The 22285-nt window shown below is 40.7% G+C and overlaps 1 protein-coding gene across 1 annotated transcript; it reads left to right on the plus strand.

Moving 5' to 3' along the window:
- Nucleotides 1–8141: 8141 nt before the first annotated feature.
- LOC112245439 (cytokine receptor common subunit gamma) lies at nucleotides 8142–21698 on the plus strand. The gene is made up of 4 exons (XM_042320085.1): nucleotides 8142–8494; nucleotides 18294–18439; nucleotides 21178–21337; nucleotides 21532–21698. The coding sequence occupies exons 1-4, from the start codon at nucleotides 8365–8367 to the stop codon at nucleotides 21696–21698; spliced, it is 603 nt and encodes a 200-aa protein (XP_042176019.1). The 5' UTR covers nucleotides 8142–8364.
- The last annotated feature ends 587 nt before the right edge of the window (nucleotides 21699–22285 follow it).

Genomic DNA, 22285 nt, shown 5'->3' on the forward strand with positions numbered 1-22285 from the left:
CCTATCAGAAGCTTCTAAAGCCATTACATAATTTTCTGGAATTTTTCAAGCTGTTTAAAGCCAGAGTCAACTTAATGTATGTAAACTTCTGACCCACTGGAATTGTGATTGAGGGAAAATAAGTGAAATAATCTGTCTGTAAACAATTGTTGGAAATATTACTTGTGTCCTGCACAAAGTAGATGTCCTAACCAACCTTCCAAAACTATTGATTGTTAACAAGAAATTTGTGGAGTGGTTGAAAACTAGTTTTAATGACTCCAACCTAAGTGTATGCAAACTTCTGAATTCAACTGTAAATAATTACTGACTAGACCACTACTTCAGCAAACAATGAGTATATATCGATAGCTAGCTCCTCAACTAACATTAATTTGTGTAAAACACTCACTCACTCACTCACTCACTCACTCACTCACCCATGTAGGATGGAACATGTGAAAAATAGAATAGAGTAAATGGAGAGAATTGAGTGTTCATTTTGATATTATCTCATTAGGTAACATTGTATTTGGGAAAACCGCATCATAGTCAAACAGATAACTAGAGATTTCCTCTCTTTCCTTTCCTTAAAGATGAGTGTGATGTCAGTTAGTCAGACCTACAGTAGGGGAGGGGACTTTCCGTTTCTTTCCGTGCTGAAATGGTTGGAGACAGGCTTTCATCCGACCCACTGAGGGCCCCTTTCTTGTTATTTTGGATCTCTCACGGGGGCAATCTCAGCTAGCAGCAGACAGACTTGGTCCAATCTCCACTCATTCACACACACACACACACAATACGCTGCAACATGTTCACTGTGACTGTCAATCATACCAGCTTGCATGTTGTGGTGGAGAGGAGTGTGTGTTTGTGTGTGTTAGGTGTGTTTTGACTTACAGTGCCTTCAGAAAGTATTCACACCCCTTGACTTTTTCAACATTTTGGACAAAAATGGATTTGTCATTTTTTTGTCAACAATCTACTATGTAATGTGAAAGTGGAAGAAGAATTCTAACATGTCAAAATGTTATGAAAAATAAAACACTAATATATCTTCATTAGTTAAGTATTCAACACCCCTGAGTCAATACATTTTAGAATCACCTTTGGCAGCGATAACAGCTGTGAGTCTTTGTGGGTAAGACTGTAAGAGCTTTCCAAACTTGGATTGTGCAACATTCGGCCATTATTATTTTCAAAACAAACCATTTTCTGGTCTTGCCATAGATTTTCAAGCAGTTTTAAGTCAAACCTGTAACAGGAACATTCACTGTGTTCTTGGTAAGCAACTCAAGTGTAGATTTGGCTTGTGTTTTAGGTTATTGTCCTGCTGGATGGTGAATTAATCTCCCATTGTCTGGCGGAAAGCAAACTGTACCAGGTTTTCCTCTAGGATTTTGCCTGTGCTCAGCTCCATTCCATTTCTTTTTATCCTAAAAAACTCCCCAGTCATTAACGATTACAAGCATACCCATAACATGGTATAGCCACCACTTTGCTTGAAAATATGGAGAGTGGTATTCAGTATTGGATTTGCCCCCAAACATAACACTTTCTATTCAGGACAAAAAGAGAATTGCATTGCCATATGTTTTGCGGTATTACTTTAGTGCCTTGTTGCAAACAGGGTGCATGTTTTGAAATATTTTATTCTGTACATGTTTTAGAATATTTTTATTCTGTACATGCTTCCTTCTTTTCAATTATGTTAGTATTGTGGAGTAACTACAATGCTGTTGATCCATCCTCAGTTTTCCCCTAACACAGCCATTAAACTCCTAAAGTCACCATTGGCCTCATGATGAAATTTCTTAACTGTTTCCTTCCTTTCGGGCTACTGAGTTAGGAAAGACGAATGTATCTTTGTAGTGAATGGGTTTATGATACCCTATCCAAAGTGTAATTAATAACTTCACCATGCTCAAAGGGATATTCAGTGTCTGCTTACATTTTTTTTTTACTTCTACCAATAAGTGCCCTTTTCGAGGCATTGGAAAACCTCTGTGGTCTTTGTGGTTGAACCTGTGTTTGAAATTCACTGCTCGACTGAGGGAACTTATAAACAATTTTATGTGTGGGGTACAGAGATGAGGTAGTCATTCATAAAATAATGTTAAACACTATTATTGCACACCAAGTCCAAATGTTCAGCTTTTCATTTTTTATTAATTTGTAAGAATTCGAAAAACATAATTCTACTTTGACATTGTGGTATTGTGTGACAAAGGTCAGTGACACAAAATATCTTAAATTCAGGCTGTAATACAACACAATGTGGAAAAAGTCAAGGGGTGTGACTGCTTTCTGAAAGCACTGTATTTCTTAATTTTGTGCTTTCAATATAATCACCTGTTTTACCCCTCATTATTTTGGCCATTGAATCATTGCTGTCACTTCGACTATAGGATGGAAAATGAAAATAGTTGCCTTTTAGTATTTGGGCCACTTGGTTTATATTTTCAGAGCTTTAATTGGAAGATGTTTTATCGTTTTCATACCGCTTCACATACTCCTTTTGCCTTAACCACACAATACACATATTGAACGCTCTACTACCCTACATCATTTGACTTAGAAACGGCTAAGTTATTTATGTAGCCTAATAGTAACATTAATTACCCATACATCACAATTAAAAATTTTGAAAATGGAATACAGAAATATCTCATTTACATTAGTAGTCAAACCTGAGTCAATACTTTAGAAGCACCTTTGGTGGCGATTACAGCTTTGAGTCATCATGGGTATGTCTGTATCAGCTTTGCACATCGGGATTTGGTGATTTTCTCCCATTCTTTGCAGATTTTCTCAAGTTCTGTTAGTTCGATGGGGAGCGGCAGTGAACAGCAATCTTCAAGTCGTTCCACAGATTTTCAATGGGATTCAAGTCTGGGCTTTGGCTGGGCCCCGGACTTTCACATTCTTGTTCTGTGTTGCTTTGGCTGTAACCTTGGGGCCATTGTCCTGTTGGAATGTAAATCTATGCCCCATTCTAATGTCGTTTTCACTCTGAAGCAGGTTCTCATCAAGGATTTGCCTTTATTTGGCTCCATTCATTGTTCCCTCTATCCTTACCAGTCTCCAAGTCCCTGCTGCACTGATGCTGCCCCCACCATGCTTCATGGTAGGGATGGTGTTAGGCGGGTGATGAGCTGTGCCTGTTTTTTTTCCCAGACATGGTGCTTTGCAGTAAAATGTTTGTCTCATCAGAACATTTTGCCTTATGCTCTGTGCCTTTTTCTCAGGAGTGGCTTCCGTCTGGCCACTCTCCCATAAAGGCCAGAATGGTAAAGTGCTGTAGATATTGTTGTCCTTCTGTTCTCCAGTTCTGTCAGAGAGGTCATTGGGTTCTTGGTCACCCTGACCAAGGTCCTTCTTGCTCGGTTGTTCAGTTTGGTCGGATAGTCCGCTCTAGGCAGTCTGGGTAGTTTCATATTTTTTAAATGATGAGACCACTGTGCTCTTGGAAACTTTCAACACACTAGAAATGGATTCATACCCTTCCCCAGATATATGCCTTATCACAATTCTGTCTTGGAGATCTACGGACAGTTCCTTGGACTTCATAGTATAGTTTCTGCTCTAACATGCACTGTCAACTGTGGGACCTTATATAGACACGTGTGTTTCCTTCCAAATGTTATTTTACCGCTATTTTACCAGGTAGGTTGACTGAGAACACATTCTCATTTACAGCAACAACCTGGGGAACAGTTACAGGGAAGAGGAGGGGGATGAATGAGCCAATTATACTGTAAATAATGTCCAAACAATTGCATTGGAAACAGGTTGACTCCAATCATGTTTGTTGTGACATCTCAAGAAGGATCAATAGCAATGCGTTGTGAATACTTATGTAAATGAGATATTTCTGTATTTAATTTTCAATTCATTTGTTAACCTTTCTAAAAACATGTTTTCACTTTGTCATTATGCGGTATTGTGTGGAGATTGGTCAGAAAAGGGGATAAGTTCAGCGGTATGAATACTTTCTAAAGGCACTGTATCATTAATATTTTTTTCTGGATATTTTGCCAAAAATGTAAGTCCTCCCCCAATAACGGAAGGAAACACAGCAACAGATATGACTTGTTCTAGGCTTTTTTTTTGTTCTTTTTTTTTTACCGTATATTGTAACTCGAGTTCCGTCTTGTCTGCTGAGAGGAACCTGTGGTCTGGGTTGTGGTTGACACCTGTGGAACTATTACACTAAACACAAGTTGTCATGACGTCACTGTTCCCATGACAATTATTATAAGCTGATCTCTATCAAAGATGGTGAATTTTACTGTGTATGCGGAGAACTACATCAATAGGCAACAATATTCTGCTTTTCAAATCTATAGTTACATGTATGAACAGCATTCTTTTACTACATCTGGCAGGATGTAATTTCCTTTCAAATAATTCACAAGAACATTCGTAACCCTTCGCATACCACAAAACAAATAGACAACTTAGCCTATGTGGTTTGTGTTGATTAGATATTTATGTTGGCTACGGAGAGCACTGTGAATCTGTTTTTGTGCAAGTGCAAGTGAAGTTGGTGGCCCTCAGCCACAGATAACAGAATGCTGCTGGTTAAAACAGACGAGGCAGTAGCTGTCTCTCACTGTGATACGCTGACCCCTGCTCTTAACCCCCATACTATTTTAACCCCCAACCCACCCAGAGAACAACTTATAAATGATGTTCATCTCCTGCTGCTCCCACGGCAAATGCCTTGTCTTTATTGTTCCGTCGTCTCTTATCCTGCCAAAGCTTTGATTCATTTTCTCTTTCACCCTTTTAGCTAAACATATCATGTGAATTTGGAGCTTTGTTCCTGACAGGCCTTGTCTTACCTTGCTCTCACCACAGGCTCCAATCTCTTCCCAGAGGATGCATGCAGTGGAGGAGGAGAGGAAGTCTGCGGGATTCAAAGACTTTACCTATCCTCTCCGTTTTCTTTCTTTGACTCTTTGCTTTCCTTCCCCCTCCCTACGTTGACCTGTTCTGTCTGTGAGTGTCTGACGCCTCTCATCCCGAACCCACAGCCCAGCCCAGGAGTACCATGAGTAGAGAGTCAAGGCTGAGGAACTGCAGCCCTGGTGTGCAAGTTTTTGTTCCAGCCTAGCTCTTAATTGTTTTCAACTTGATTGAGATCTTTTTGGACGATTATAATTAGTTTATTATTTGAGACAGGTGTGCTGAACTGGAAAAAAATGTTGGGTATTTTAATTTGTCACAATTGTTTGTATGTTTTGGTTTGGATTCACAGTCCAGTGTAGAAACTAAGAGTAGCCAGTGAGTGTGTAATAGAAAGTGCAGCGTGCAAGGAAGGCCCCAGGGTTCGGGTCTGGAAGCACGCTTTACACTGCATCTACAGGCTAGCTCCAGTATTGCAGTTTAGCTGAAATCTAGCCCAAAAAAGACAATTCCCATAGATGACCCCAGAGAAGTCAAATTTGAAAATTTGCAATACCATGTAGTGGTTTCTGTTACAGCAACACAGATCTACATATCCTCAACACTACCAAACAGAAGTTAAATGCACAGAAGTCAAATGCCAAGTACATGCATTAACACAACAGGCACATTTCCAGACCACATTAAAATATCACGATTGATATGACTAGAGCACTGCGACACACCTCTTGCCCCCATCCTACAGAGGGGGAGAGAGAGAAAGAGAGCTTGGCTATCATCTCTGTCTTCCCCCCTCTTCCTCCTCCTAATACTGGGGACAGCTTCTAAGTAATGTTGTTGTCTGGCTGAGGTGAGATGTTCACAGAACTGTCTGATGGGCTGTGGAGATAAACGGTTCACACTCATCCTCTTGCATGTCACAGAGTCAACTGTAATTAGTAGCTGTGGAAACTGTGGGGAAATGTTTTTATTTGACCAAAAAAACTAAATATGCAATGCATTTAAAATTCCTTGAGGATAACACAAAAACATTTAGAAATGTATTTCCATTGTTGTCCTCTTGTTGATTTGATCACGAGCGCCTTTGAAATTGTTTGGTTTCCATCCGAGTGTTGATGGTTTGATTGAGAATGGGTGGCCCGGGTGAAGATGCATTGTGTTATCAGTCATGGAACAAAAAATCACAATTGAAAACATTTAAAGACATTTTTGAAGAGGATAAGGATGATTTTTATGTCGATGTATGATTACTATCATACTCATTCACATTAGGATAAAAATGCCTTAGTGATTTTACAGCTTTGAGCATCTGCTTGTGCAGCCATATCACAGTGGTGGTGACTGTGTACTCATTTTACTACATACTATTTAGAACATACTGTTTAGTGAAAACGTATGCAGTAAGCAACAAATACTAACATACTACTCATCCATACTGAGAAGGTGTCACCTGAATGTGCAATCGCGCTTTTCCCAGTGCTTAATTTGAGCTGGATCCTGCACCTCTCCATTTTGGACTGTTTCTTTTCAGAACCAATTTGAGATTCACTTTTTATGATCTCTCTATGCTGTGATAGACGTGAGCCTACAACTCTCATCTCTACAGTGTTGCACTTCATCATTTATTTCCTTATAGAATCATAGCTGCGTGAAGGGTTCTGGAGGAGCTGCAGCACCCGTGATAAATTGAAATAAATTTGCTAAAGTTATAGAGTTACTGCTATCTGTTCAGAAAGAAATGAAATAATTTAGAATAGCCTACTACATCATGAAAATGCCTATAATTAGCCACAGAGGATCAATAGCTTCTTAAAAAATTGCCTAGCTGTGAATTCGATCATATATATTTAAGGTTGTACAAAAAATGGAATCTTAGCATATCGATAATCTTGTTCCCAGACTCACTTCCGCCCCAATTGTGAGGAGAAACTGGCCAATGCGTCAGACTTGGCCTTTGTTAGCCAATAAGAAAGACTTGTGAAACTCCTGCCATGATAGGAATTGGTTTAATCGGCTAAATCTACCAACCAATCATATTCCACAACACCTTCCCTCACTTGTCTTGTACACCTCTGTCATATCGGTCCAACATCTTGGCATTAAAGATATTGTGTTTGTAACTCTTATTGGGATAGTATTCCCCACAAGCGCAACACACATCGACCACCGATTTAAAGGGTGGAGTCATTCTTCTCCTCAGTGAAGCCATAGCTAGCTATGGTAGGGCCTGTAGTTTTGTCTCTCTTTGAGGCCAAGGGGAATGCTTTTGCTAGCACACCACAAGTTCCTGAACCAAGCCTTGCAGTCATTTGATTCGCAAAAAGTAAATAACAAATACTTTACTCAGTGGGTTCCCTCCCATAACATTCTATGGTCACTCCCACAGCGATATCTCTTATATCAGTGGTGCTGTGATGGAAAGCAAACTTTTCACTCGCAGACTGTCCAGTCTGCTCAGGTCTGGTAGATTACTGGACCACATCTAACACTAACACACACACACACACACACACACACACACACACACACACACACACACACACACACACACACACACACACACACACACACACACACACACACCTCATACGAGATAAGAAAACAAGCATACATTTTTGTCAAGAAAATTCATATTGAGGTGAATTTACGCAAGACGACACAAGAATCACATTAATGGGAGCAGATACATGTATTATAATATTCTGTACACCAAACTCAGATAGTATCTACACCTTCGCCATTCAGCTATGTGATTGAAAATCTTGAGAGCAGAAGTAGGGGAGCTTAGGGGAGCTTTGATACAACAACGCGTCAATATAATCAAAATGGTTTGTGTCCTATCCCGTTGACCCCTAATTTTGAGGGGTCATTTTGCCCCTAATACGGGTATTTGTGAGCGAAGAAGAGAGCCTCGTCACACGTAGAATCACTGCAAGGTTATTGTGCCTTTGTTACCTCTAACACTAGCACATTTTTCCCCTACTACCAGCCTTTGGTGGGGGGTAACAAGGTGGGCATCAAGTATCTGGGGAGACCCCTGTGTGTGGGTACGGATGCCCTTTGAAAGGCAGAAGAGCAAGAATACACTGTAGCATCATGGGTTCTACAGGAAGGCAGTGGGAGGCATGGGAAAATATAAAATATGACATTTGACTGGTGAGGCATCACACGTCAGAATATGAGCCACCTCTGAGTTAGGTGGAGGTGTCTTGATGTGGTTGACACTGACTTCAGTAGCTGAGACTGTGTCCTTCTGTGGGGACTAGTGACAGTAGCTCAGATTTTGAGTGTGTGTTTGTGAATCTAACGTTCAGGATACAGAGAGTTTTTTTAGGAGCAGAGGGCAGGTGCCTTCACGTGTTTGTGCCTGCATACAGACGGTTCAGGAGTGTGTATCTGCAGAGTAAGAGGGGCAGGTGTGTGTGTGTGGAGTGTTGTGTATGTGTAGGGAGATTTTTTTTAGGGTAGCATGCCATGTGTACCAGTGCTCTCTTCGCTTGGCTCTTGTCTATGCTGGTGCTGTGCTCCGAAGCTAGGAAAGACCATCCAAAGAAGACCAAAGAAAGAAGAATACCATTAGATCATCAAAAGTCCATTAGAGAAGGTAAGAGGTGCTTTACTGTAAATGATCAGGTTACCCTTCATAATTAGCATTTTATGATGTAATTACATGTAAATATTCACACATTGGTGCCACTCTATACTGTGCCATGGTAAGAATCAGCTATGGTCTTTAGGAATAATGTGCAAATTGATAGTTACGTGCAAAATATATCAGGTTGCCACAGCAAACCATCTCCAAACAAAATACGCAAATCTGTTTTCCAAAACTTTTTAGGAGTTCCTTTCCCCCTCTCGTTCATGATCGCGGATTGCATACCTGGGCTCAAATAGCATACAGTTTCTTTCAAATACTGTATCTTTGCTGTGCTTGATTGAGCTTGCCCGGCACAATGGAATCAATGTAATAGTCCCAAACGTGCAAGGCTCAACACGCTCAAAATATTTGAAAGAAAACAAATCATATTTGCACTTATCGTAAATGTATGTCAAAAGCAGCAGAGTTCTAGGATCCCAAGGCAAACACAGCCACAGAGACAGGTATGTACAATGAAAAAGGTTATTTATTAAAGGTTCATGATTACAAAGTGACAACCCACTGGGCACAGACATCATTTCAATGTCTAGTTTTGATTTACATTTGGTTGAGTTGTCAACTAACATGAATTAAATATGAAATCAACAAAAAAATGTCACCATGTCTTTAGATTTTGGTTAAAAGTTGGGTGAAAAAAATCCCAAAATCCTTTACGTTAGTGGTAGTGGATCACTACTCTGAATAGCTTGTTCCATCTAATCCCACATATGATCAATTAGATTGAGATCTGGTAACCTGGCAGGTCACTGCATTAAGCTGAATTCACTGTCATGGGGCATTATCCTGCTGAAAAAAATCAATTTGCAGATGGATACACTGCTACCATGAAGGGATACACCTGATTGGCAATGATTTTCAGATATCCTGTGACATTCAAAACGTTGCTCAACTTTTATCAAGGGCCCAATGTGTGCCATGAAAACACACCCCACACCATCACACTACCACCACCACCAGCCTGCAATGTTGACAGGTGGCATGATGTATGCACCTACCTCATGTGGGTTTCTCCATACTCTAGTCCTCACATCAGCGTGAAACAGCAGGAACCGGGATTCATCAGACTAGGCAATGTTTTTCCAATTCTCCAGTGTCCAACGTTTTCGTTCGTTAGCCCACTGCAACCGCAATTTCTTGATTTTTGCTGAAAGTGGAAATCTGTAAGGTCGTCAGCTGCCATAACCCATTCAAGTCAAGGTATGATGAGTTGTGCATTCTTTTATGGGTCTTTGGGCACCAGTGATGTACTGGACTGTCAGTTGACTGTCTGTAGCCCGTCTGTTTCTCTGCACAATGTGTCAGCCTCCTTTCATCAATGACCCGCTTTTGACCACTGGCCTGCCGTTGACTGGATGTCCTTTGTGTGGTGGACCATTCTTGATACACACGGGAAACTGTTGAAAAACCCAGCAGCACCTGGCACCTACTACCATACCCCGTTCAAAGGCCCTTATTAAATCGTTTGTCTTTCCCATTCACCCTCTGAATGGCACACATACAAGATCCATGTCTCAGTTGTCTCAAGGCATAAAAATCCTGTCTTCTCCCCTTCAGCTACACTAATTTGAAGTGGATTTAACAGGTGACATCAATAAGGGATCATAGCTTTTATCTGGATTCACCTGGTCAATCTACGTCTATGTCATGGAAAGAGCATTCCTAATGGTTTTGTACACTCAGTGTATTGTACCAGTCAAAAGTTTTTCTTTATTTTTTACAATTTTCTACATTGTATAAAACTATGAAATAACACATGAAATCATGTGACCTGGCCTCCACAATCACCCGACCTCAACCCAACTGAGGCAGCACTCCATCACTCTCCTTCTTGGTCAAATAGACCTTACCCATGCTGGAGGTGTGTTGGGTCATTGTCCTGTTGAAAACAAATTATAGTCCCACTAAGCGCAAACCAGATGGGATGGCGTATCCCTGCAGAATGTTGTGGTTGCCATGCAGGGTAAGTGTGCCTTGAATTCTAAATAAATCACTGAGTGTCACCAGCAAAGCACCCCCACACCATCACACCTCCTCCTCCATGCTTCACGTGGGAACCACACATGTGGAGATCATCGGTTCACCTACTCTGCATCTCATCAAAGACAGAGCGGTTGGAACCAAAAATCTCAAATTTGGACTCATCAGACCAAAGGACAGATTTCCACCGGTCTAAATGTCCATTGCTGTTTCTTGGCCCAAGCAAGTCTCTTCTTCTTATTGGTGTCCTTAAGTAGTGGTTTCTTTGCAGCAATTCTACCATGATTCCCGTAGTCTCCTCTGAACAGTTGATGTCGAGATGTGTCTGTTACTTGAACTCTGAAGCATTTATTTGGGCTGCAATTTCTGAGGCTGAACTTATTCTCTGCAGCAGAGCTAACTCTGGGTCTTCCTATCCTGTGGCGGACCTCATGAGAGTCAGTTTCATCATAGCGCTTGATGGATTTTGTGACTGCACTTGAAGAAACTTTCAAAGTTCTTGAAATTTTCCGGATTGACTGACCTTCATGTCTTAAAGTAATGATGGACTGTCGTTTTTCTTTGCTTATTTGAGCTGTTCTTGCCATAATATGGACTAGCGGGACAACTTCTGGTGAAACTGGAGGGCGAGCAATTCAAATATATAATCATAAAAATGATAGATATTAAACATTTAGGTATATACAAGTGTCTTATATCGGTTGAAAGCTTAAATTCTTGTTAATCTAACTGCACAGTCCGATGTACAGTAGCCATTACTGCGAAAGCATGCCATGCGATTGTTTGAGGACGGCACCCTACATACAAATATTTTTCCACCGGCACAGGTTTCATAAATTCACAAACAGTGATTAAATATTCACTTACTTTTTGAAAATCTTCCTCTGATTTGTCATCCAAAGGGTCCCAGCTATAACATGTATTGTTGTTTGTTAGATAAAATCATTTTTTATATCCTAAAACGTCTGTTTAGTTGGCACCATAGATTTGAGTAATCCACTTGTTCAACATGCAGAGAAAGGAATCCTAAAATCTACCGCTAAACTTTGTTAACCTGTAGTGACACGCCATCCCGTGAACGGGACCGTTGTCATCATCTGACACTAATAACGCAACGGACATAAATCGTCCTAGAAAATATTCCTATTCATGAAAATCACAAGTGAAATATATTGGAACACAGCTTAGCCTTTTGTTAATCACCCTGTCATCTCAGATTTTCAAAATATGCTTTACAGCCAACGCTAGACAAGCATTTGTGTAAGTTTATCATAGCCTAGCATAGCATTATGCCTTGCTAGCAGCAGGCAACCTTGTCACGGAAATCAGAAAAGCAATCAAATTAAATCGTTTACCTTTGATGAACTTTGGATGTTTTCACTCACGAGACTGCCAGGTAGACAGCCAAAGTTAATTTTTTCCCAAAATATTATTTTTGTAGGCGAAATAGCTCCGTTTGTTCTCCACGTTTGGCTGAGAAATCGCCCGGAAATTGCGGTCACCACAATGCTGAAAAATATTCCAAATTAGCTCCATAATATCGACAGAAACACGGCAAACGTTGTTTAGAATCCATCCTCAAGATGTTTTTCTAATATCTATTCGATAATACATCCGTCGGGACAATTCGTTTTTCACTAGGACCGATTGGAGTAATGGCTACCTCTGTATTTTACGCGAGAATCTCTCTCGGAGCCACCATGTGACCACACAATGTGGCTGCCTACGGCTATTCTTCAATAGAAATGCGTAAAACTACGTCACAATGCTGTAGACACCTTGGGGAATACGTAGAAAGTGTTTGATGGTACATTCACAGCTGAATAGGGAGTCATTGGAACGAAGCGCTTTCAAAACCTGGGGCACTTCCCGATTGGATTTTTCTCAGGCTTTTGCATGCAACATCAGTTCTGTTATACTCACAGACAATATCTTTACAGTTTTGGAAACGGTAGAGTGTTTTCTATCCAAAGCTGTCAATCCATATTCTAGCATCTTTTCCTGACAAAATATCCCGTTGAAAACGGGAACTTTTTTTTCCCAAAAATGAAAATACTGCCCCCGAACACCATGAGGTTAAAACAAGTCAAAATACGTTTCCATTGACTCCTCAGATGTAATCAAACTATAATATTTCATACGGAAAGAATTATGTTCAATAGGAAACCGATATTAGCAGGTGCATCTTGTCTTCATAGCTCGCATACATGAATTTCCAATAGTGTGTCCCAGTACTAAAACAAATTATTCTTACTAATTTTGGAAGAAACAAGGCTGAATCCTTGAACATAGAGTGCTGACACCCTGTGGAAGCCATAGGAATTGCATACTGGGAGGTAGATTTCATTATTCCCTATAAGTTCCACTGTAAGAGCTGGTCTCTCAAAAACAAAACATTTCCAGTTGGTTTTTCTTTGGATTTTCTCCTACCATATCTATTGTGTTATAGTCTCATATAATTGGCAGAATATTAGGCGGAATATTCCCCATAATTTAAACATTTCTACAAACTTCAAAGTGTTTTCTTTCCAATGGTACCAATTATATTATATATGCTTCAGGGCCTGAGCAACAGGCAGTTTACTTTGGGCATGTCAGTCAGGTGGACATTGAGAAAAAAGGACCCTAGCCTGAAGAAGTTTTAAAAATTGTATCTGTTTGGGCTTCTTGCGGTCCATTTGCAATCTGCAAATGATTTGTAATTAGGGGTGTATCTGAGCTCCATCAGCTAGGACTTGACATTGGTTAATCAAATCTCCCCATTCATTCTCAATTTTGCATTCCTTCCCAAACAGCTACAACTGTACATGCATTTCCACATCAAGTCTTCTCTTCAGTTGGGCTTGGGGATGGAACATCTGTTGAACATCTGAGCTTGTGGTCGTTTTGGGGGGAAGGGTGGGGAGTGTGTATGAGTGGTGTGTGTATCCCACATCTGTTGCTATGGGGTAATGGTGTTTGGATATAGGATGAATCACAATAGTTGTTCGCCAAAATAATAATTGCTTTCCAAAATGTAATTTTTGTCATGGCAATCCTGGTTTTAGGTAACAACTCTTTCATATGAACTGTCTACATTATTATGAATAATTGTTTTAATTGTGGAAATAGATTAAGATATGCCATTTTTTAAAAATATGTATAGCTGTATTTGCTAAATAACTGTATACAATACAATCGAGGAGGGTGTTGGAAATGATGTTGGCAGTTAATCTGCTTCTGTTCTGTGAGTGGCACTGTGTGCTCTTTTTAAAGGATGGGTCCCCATTTCTCAAAGGCCCTAGGATCCAGGTGGACAGGGGTGGTCTGCCTGTCCCTGGGACAACAACCCAACTTGGGATGGGGGGAGGTTTTAGCGGGTGAAATACTGGAGAACTTACTTAGTAGCAGTGCAAATATCATGTAACAGCTATATGGACACTAAATCATCATGGTACTTTTTCATGGTAAGTTTACAAACATATCTTATAATAGAATTAAATCTTGTATCTCATTATGGTAAATGGTGAAATACAGTGCATTTTGGAAAGTATTCAGACCCCTTGACTTTTCCCACATTTTGTTATGTTATTTTATTCTAAAATTGATTAAAAAGTTATTTATCCCTCATCCATCAATCTACACACAATACCCCATAATGACAAAGCAAAAACAGGTTTTAGATATGTTTGCCAATTTATATATATATATATATATATATATATATATATATATATATATATATATATATATATACAGTGGGGAGAACAAGTATTTGATACACTGCCGATTTTGCAGGTTTTTCTACTTACAAAGCATGTAGAGGTCTGTTATTTGTTATCATAGGTACACTTCAACTGTGAGAGGCGGAATCTAAAACAAAAATCCAGAAAATCACATTGTATGATTTTTAAGTAATTAAATAGCATTTTATTGCATGACATAAGTATTTGATCACCTACCAACCAGTAAGAATTCCGGCTCTCACAGACCTGTTAGTTTTTCTTTAAGAAGCCCTCCTGTTCTCCACTCATTACCTGTATTACCTGCACCTGTTTGAACTCGTTACCTTTATAAAAGACATGTCCACACACTCAATCAAACAGACTCCAACCTCTCCACAATGGCCAAGACCAGTGAGCTGTGTAAGGACAACAGGGATAAAATTGTAGACCTGCACAAGGCTGGGATGGGCTACAGGACAATAGGCAAGCAGCTTGGTGAGAAGGCAACAACTGTTGGCGCAATTATTTGAAAATGGAAGAAGTTCAAGATGATGGTCAATCATCCTCGGTCTGGGGCTCCATGCAAGATCTCACCTCGTGGGGCATCAATGATCATGAGGAAGGTGAGGGATCAGCCCAGAACTACACGGCAGGACCTGGTCAATGACCTGAAGAGATCTGGGACCACAGTCTCAAAGACAACCATTAGCAACACACTACGCCGCCATGGATTAAAATCCTGCAGCGCACGCAAGGTCCCCCTGCTCAAGCCAGCGCATGTCCAGGCCCGTCTGAAGTTTGCCAATGACCATCTGGATGATCCGGAGGAGGAATGGGAGAAGGTCATGTGGTCTGATGAGACAAAAATAGAGCTTTTTGGTCTAAACTCCACTTGCTGTGTTTGGAGGAAGAAGAAGGATGAGTACAACCCCAAGCACACCATCCCAACAGTGAAGCATGGAGGTGGAAACATCATTCTTTGGGGATGCTTTTCTGCAAAGGGGACAGGACACCTGCACCGTATTGAGGGGAGGATGGAGGGGGCCATGTATCACGAGATCTTGGCCAACAACCTCCTTCCCTCAGTAAGAGCATTGAAGATGGGTCGTGGCTGGGTCTTCCAGCATGACAACGATCCGAAACACACAGCCAGGGCAAATAAGGAGTGGCTCCGTAAGAAGCATCTCAAGGTCTCAAGTTGGCCTAGCCAGTCTCCAGACCTGAACCCAATAGAAATTCTTTGGAGGGAGCTGAAAGTCTGTATTGCCCAGCTACAGCCCCGAAACCTGAAGGATCTGGAGAAGGTCTGTATGGAGGAGTGGGCCAAAATCCCTGCTGCAGTGTGTGCAAACCTGGTCAAGAACTACAGGAAACGTATGATCTCTGTAATTGCAAACAAAGGTTTCTGTACCAAATATTAAGTTCTGCTTTTCTGATTTATCAAATACTTATGTCATGCAATAAAATGCAAATGAATTACTTTAAAATTATACAATGCGATTTTCTGGAATTTTGTTTTAAATTCCGTCTCTCACAGTTGAAGTGTACCTATGATATAAATTACAGACCTCTACATGCTTTGTAAGTAGGAAAACCTGCAAAATCGGCAGTGTATCAAATACTTGTTCTCCCCACTGTATAAAGAAAGAAATATCACATTACATAAGTATTCAGACCCTTTACTCTGTACTTTGTTGAAGCACCTTTGGCAGCGATTTCAGCCTCAAGTCTTCTTGGGAATGATGTTACTAGCTTGGCACACCTGTATTTGGGGCGTTTCTCCCATTCTTCTCTGCAGATCCTCTCAAGCTCGGTCAGGTTGGATGGGGAGCGTCAGCTGCACAGCTGTTTTCAAGTCTCTTCAGAGATGTTGATTGGTCTCTGGCTAGGCTACTCAAGGACATTCAGGACATTCAAGGCCATTCAATGACATTTATTCTCCCGAAGCCACTCCTGCATTGTCTTGGCTGTGTGCTTAGGGTCCTTTTGGAAGGTAAATCTTCACCCCAGTCTGAGGTCCTGAGTGCTCTGGAGAAGGTTTTCATCACGGACCTCTCTGTACTTTGCTCCGTTCACATATCCCTTGATCTTGACTAGTCTCCCAGTCCCTACTGCTGAAAAACATCCCCACAGCATATGATGCTGCCACCACCATGCTTCACTGTAGGGATGGTGCCAGTTTCCTCCAGATGTGAAGCTTGGCATTCAGGCCAAAGAGTTCAATCTTGGTTTCATCAGACCAGAGAATCTTGTGTCTCATCGTCTGAGAATCCTTTGCGTGCCTTTAGGCCAACTCCAATGGGGCTGTCATGTGCCTTTTACTGAGGAGTGGCTTCCGTCTGGCCACTCTACCATAAAGGCCTGATTGGTGGAGTGCTGCAGAGATGTTTGTCCTTCTGGAAGGTTCTCCCATTTCCACAGAGGAACTCTGTCAGAGTGATCATTGGGTTCTTGGTCACCTCCCTGCACAAGGCCCTTCTCCCCCGATTGCTCAGCTTGGCAAGGCGGCCAGCTCTAGGAAGAGTTTTGGTGGTTCCCAACTTCTTCCATTTAAGAATGATGGAGGCCACTGTGTTCTTGGGGACCTTCAAATCTGCAGAAATTCTTTAGTACTTTTCCCCAGATCTGTGTCTCGACACAATCCTGTCTCTGAGCTCTACGGACAATTCCTTTGAGCTCATGTCTTGGTTTTTGGTTTGACATGCACTGTCAACTGTGGGACCTTATATAGACAGTTATGTGCCTTTCCAAATCATGTCTAATCAACAAGAATTTACCCCAGGTGGATTCCAATCAAGTTGTAGAAATATCTCAAGGATGATCAATGAAAACAGGATGCACCTGAGCTCAATTTCGAGACTCATAGCAAAGGGTCTGAATACTTATGTAAATAAGGTATTCATGTTTTTCATATTTAATACATTTGCAAAAATTTCTAGAAACCTGTTTTTGGTTTGTATTGTGTGTAGATTGATAAGGATTTTTTTATTTCGTACATTTTAGAATAAGGCAATAATGTAGATGACAGAAAACTTGTTATATACCCCAAGATAGTGCCAAACAGCATCCGCCAGTGCAGAAGGAGGGTGATAAATCCCTGCTACAAACAAGTGCATACAAACAAGGCCTCTATAACCAAACATTCAAACCTGTTGGGAATAGTGACATTATGCTACATGTGTAGCACATATATAGCCACCCCTCCCTTCTTTTGTCAGCCTATCACATCTGAAAATGTTGCAATGTCCATTTCAATGTTGTTCTCCATGATTGAGCCGTTTAGCTAGGTCTCTGTGAGAACCAGAATGTCAGGGTTTGTGTCATGCACCCAGACATCCAGAAGGTCCATATTTGACATCAAGCGTTGTACGTTTATGTGTAACAACCCTTCAACATTGTTTTACTTAGTTACTTTACACCACTGCCACATCCACATGGTACGAGTGGTAACTGAATGGTTTAATGAGCATGAAAAAAAGCACACAGCTCTCTATAAAAGCACACACCCTATAAAAAAATGAACTGTTTTTGCTTTGTCATTATGGGATATTGTGTGTACATTGATGAGGGAAAAAACTATTTAATCCATTTTAGAATGAGGATGTAACTTAACAAAATGTGGAAAAAGTCAAGGGGTCTGAATACTTTCCAAAGGCACTGCATATGGCTTTCTTTACTTTTTTGCAAGCAATTATTTAATAACAACAATTGGGTATGCTTTTATAATGTATTATAATATATGTTATGTCTCTATATGAAGGGCATTTTTGACTGATAAAAAATGGCTGCCATTTATCAGGATCATTACCAGATGACAATTAGACATTAGGGGGTCACACATGGTTATGACAAGTCTTACAATGCATAGCCAAACCACAGCATAATGACATAATAATGCATTATTTTTTTTCTCATATCCTAAATTAATATATTATTTCTTACGGATACTATCCATAACACTGGACTGTTGAGGCCTCATCCAAACTGACAGGGTATTAAAGCTATTTGGGACCTTAACCTTTTTATATAACCCTAAAAGTGACGGACAACATTTTTTTCCCCAGCTATAAACCCAAACAAAATTTGTTTGGACCTATCTGACAGCTCTGATGTTGTCTTTGTGTCGTGGAGGAACCCTAACCGTGTAGTAGGAGACCACTGCTATGAGAGCACACTACAATACAGGAACCACTGTGACACGGACTGGCAGGTACAGGACTTTCAATGCTCTTCTAAGTTCCTACAGAGAGAAACTATTTTAGGACGCATGTTAGCTATAGTAGGATAATAGCTAATGAAAGTAAAATGGTTGCTACCATAGAAACAGAAGGTTGCTGTCTGCTCCTTTTTCTCAGTCCCTAATAAACGGTCAGTCACAGGTGCATAAGTTTCGAACAGAAAGATAAATACCCACACACTGCCAAAGGGTTTTTAAAAAATCCAATATAGAGGCTCAGATATCTTGCCATTGCCAGCTTACGTAAAGATGTGGAAACAGGTTATATTGATACTAGATATGAATTACAGTGCATTCGGAAAGTATTCAGACCCCTTGACCTTTTCCACATTTTGTTACGTTGCAACCTTATTCAAAAATAATCTGATAAATCTAAACACAATACCCCATAATGACAATGCAAAAACAGATTTTAAGAGATTTTCCCAAATGTTTTAAACATTAAACTGAAAAACCTTATTTACATAAGTATTCAGACTCAAAATTGAGCTCAGGTACATTCTGTTTCCATGATCATCCTTGAGATGTTCTACAACTTGATTGGAGTCCACCTGGGGTAAATTCAATTGATTGGACATGATTTGGAAAGGAACACACCTCTCCTATATAAGGTCCCACAGTTGACAGTGCATGTCAGAGCAAAACCAAGCCATGAGGTGAAAGGAATTATCTGTAGAGCTCGGAGACAGGATTGTGTCGAGACACAGATCTCGGAAAGGTTAGCAAAAAACGTCTGCAGTATTGAATATCCCAAAGAACACAGTGACCTCCATTTTTAAATGGAATAAGTTTGTAACCACAAAGACTCTTCCTAGAGCTGGCCGCCTGGCCAAACTGAGCCATCGGGGGTGAAGGGCCTTAGACAGGGGGCTGACCAAGAACCCAATGCTCACTCTGACAGAGATCCAGAGTTTCTCTGTGGATATGGGAGAACCTTCCAGAAGGACAACCATCTCTGCAACACTCCACCGATCTGGCATTTATGGTTGAGTGGCCAGACGGAAGCCACTCCTCAGTAAAAGGCACATGACAGCCCGCTTGAAGTTTTCCAAAAGACACGTGAAGGACTTTCAGACCATGAGAAACAAGATTCTCTGGTTTGATGAAACCAATATTGAACTATTTTGCCTGAATGCCAAATGTCACGTCTGGAGGAAACCTTGGTTGGTATCATTTAATTTACACAACATGCCTACCACTTAGAAGATGCTAAATATTTTTTATTGTCAAACAAACAAGAAATAAGACAAAAAAATGGATAACCATCCACCACCCCAAAGTCAATATTTTGTAGAGACACCTTTTGCAGCAATTACAGCCACAAGACTCTTGGGTTATGTCTCTATATGCTTGGCACATCTAGCCACTGGGTTTTTTGCCCATTCTTCAAGTCAAAACTGCTCCAGCTCCTTCAAGTTGGATGGGTTCCGCTGGTGTACAGCAATCTTTATGTCATACCACAGATTTTCAATTGGATTGAGGTCTGGGCTTTGACTAGGCCATTCCAAGACATTTAAATGTTTCCCCTTAAACCACTCAAGTGTTGCTTTAGCAGTATGCTTAGGGTCATTGTCCTGCTGGAAGGTGAACCTCCATCCCAGTCTCAAATCTCTGGAAGACTGAAACAGGTTTCCCTCAAGAATTCCCTGTATTTAGCGCTGCCCAGTCCCTGCCGATGAAAAACATCACCACAGCAGGATGCTGCCACCACCATGCTTCACTGTGGGGATGGTGTTCTCGGGGTGATGAGAGGTGTTGGGTTTGTGCCAGACATAGCATTTTCCTTATGTTTGGTCAGTCTCCCACATGCCTTTTGGCGAACACCACATGTGTTTGCTTATTTTTGTCTTAAAGCAATGGCTTTTTCTGGCCACTCTTCCATAAAGCCCAGCTCTGTGGAGTGTATGGCTTAAAGTGGTCAGACACTCCAATCTCTGCTGTGGAGCTTTGCAGCTCCTTCAGGGTTATCTTTGGTCTCTTTGTTGCCTCTCTGATTAATGCCCTACTTGCCCGGTCCTTGAGTTTTCGTGGGTGGCCCTTCCTTGGCAGGTTTGTTGTGGTGCCATATTCTTTACATTTTTTATTAATGGGTTAAATGGTGCTCCGTGGGATGATCGAAGTTTTGGATATTTATTTATAACCCAACCCTAATCTGTACTTCTCCACAACTTTGTCCCTGACCTGTTTGGAAAGCTCCTTGGTCTTCATAGTGCAGCTTGCTTGGTGGTGCCACTTACTTTGTGGTGTTGCAGACTCTTAGGACTTTCACAACAGGTGTATATATACTAAGATCATGTGGCAGATCAGATGACACAGATTGCACACAGGTGGACTTTATTTAATTTGTTTTGTGACTTCTGACGATAATTGGTTGCACCAGATCTTATTTAGGGGCTTCATATCAAAGGGGGTGAATACATATGCACACACCTCTTTTCTTTTTCTTCTTTTTAGAATATTTTTAAACAAGTTATTTTATTTTATTTCACTTCAACAATTTGGACTATTCTGTGTATGTCCATTACATGAAATCCAAATAAAAATCCATTTAAATTACAGGCTGTAATGCAACAAAATAGGAAAAATGCCAAGGGGGTGAATACTTTTGCAAGGCACTGTGCATGGATGTAATTTAACAAAATTTGGAAAAAGTCAGGGGGTCTGAATACTTTTCAAATGAACTGTATATTACTGTGTTTTATTCTGAACAGGTTGTTGTACTGAAGGAGTTCTCCTACCAGGTGGACAAGCCAGACAGGAAGAGGAGATATTACTTCAGGATACGGATGAGATACGACTGTCTGTTTGGTGACCTGAAGACTTGGAGTGGATGGACACCAACTAGATACTGGAGAAATGAGACCGAGACAGGTAGAGCGATTATTTCTGCCTTTGGCTTTCTATGTTCCATTCCTTCTCCCCCTCACTTTCCTTTTATTTCTCACTCTCTCACATTTAACCATAGGTCAATTGTTTAGCCCATTAACAAAATAAGGGAACAGTAGTATATTTGATGAATGAGGCTGAAATGACTTTTCAAATACTCATACTCTTTCTGTCAACAGGTCCCTGTGCCACAGAGATAAATGCCATTGTTTATGTTGTGACCATTTTACCTTTGTTGATCTGTTTCCTGCTGATAGTCACTTTCTCACAGAAAAGGCAAGTGGTCAAGTCTATTCTATTCTGCAATGATATGCTAATGATTAAAGAGCAATTTAGAATTGTGTAGATCCTGAGTAGGTCATACATACATATAATCATAATGCAATAATTGTTTGCCAACAGGGTCAGAAGACTCTTCCTACCTCACATCCCAGACCCCAAACACACCTGTGAAACTCTCTTCAGTATGGACCAGTTTCAGGTAGCAGACTGAAGTTATATTCATAGTTGATAATATAGGTTGGTAAACACTTACTTTACCTTTACTTTGAGGGGTATACATAAAGCAGTCATAAAACCTGTATGAACAAGGTATTCTTCACAATACATCGATTTAACACCATTCATATGGAGTTTAAGTTCTACAGAGTTGCACAAGAGTTGTAGCGACCTACAGTACCTCAATTAACCTCTTACCTTTCTATCTCTCTGTTGGCAGTGGCACAGTACTTTCACAGAGCCCAGTGTGGAATGTGAGACAGTTGACATAGAAATTGTCAGCACAGGAAAGACTGAGGAGGAAGAAGAAGCAGAGAAGGAAGATGGACAAGCTGAAGAAGAATCCACTCATATTGACCCGGTTTCTCATCTAACAGACCTAGGCCTCCAGAGCTACCCTGACTTGGAGGTCAATGGAACGTACGTGTTCTGGTG

This window comes from Oncorhynchus tshawytscha, linkage group LG03 (assembly GCF_018296145.1).
Source record: "Oncorhynchus tshawytscha isolate Ot180627B linkage group LG03, Otsh_v2.0, whole genome shotgun sequence".
NCBI classification, from domain to species: domain Eukaryota; kingdom Metazoa; phylum Chordata; class Actinopteri; order Salmoniformes; family Salmonidae; genus Oncorhynchus; species Oncorhynchus tshawytscha.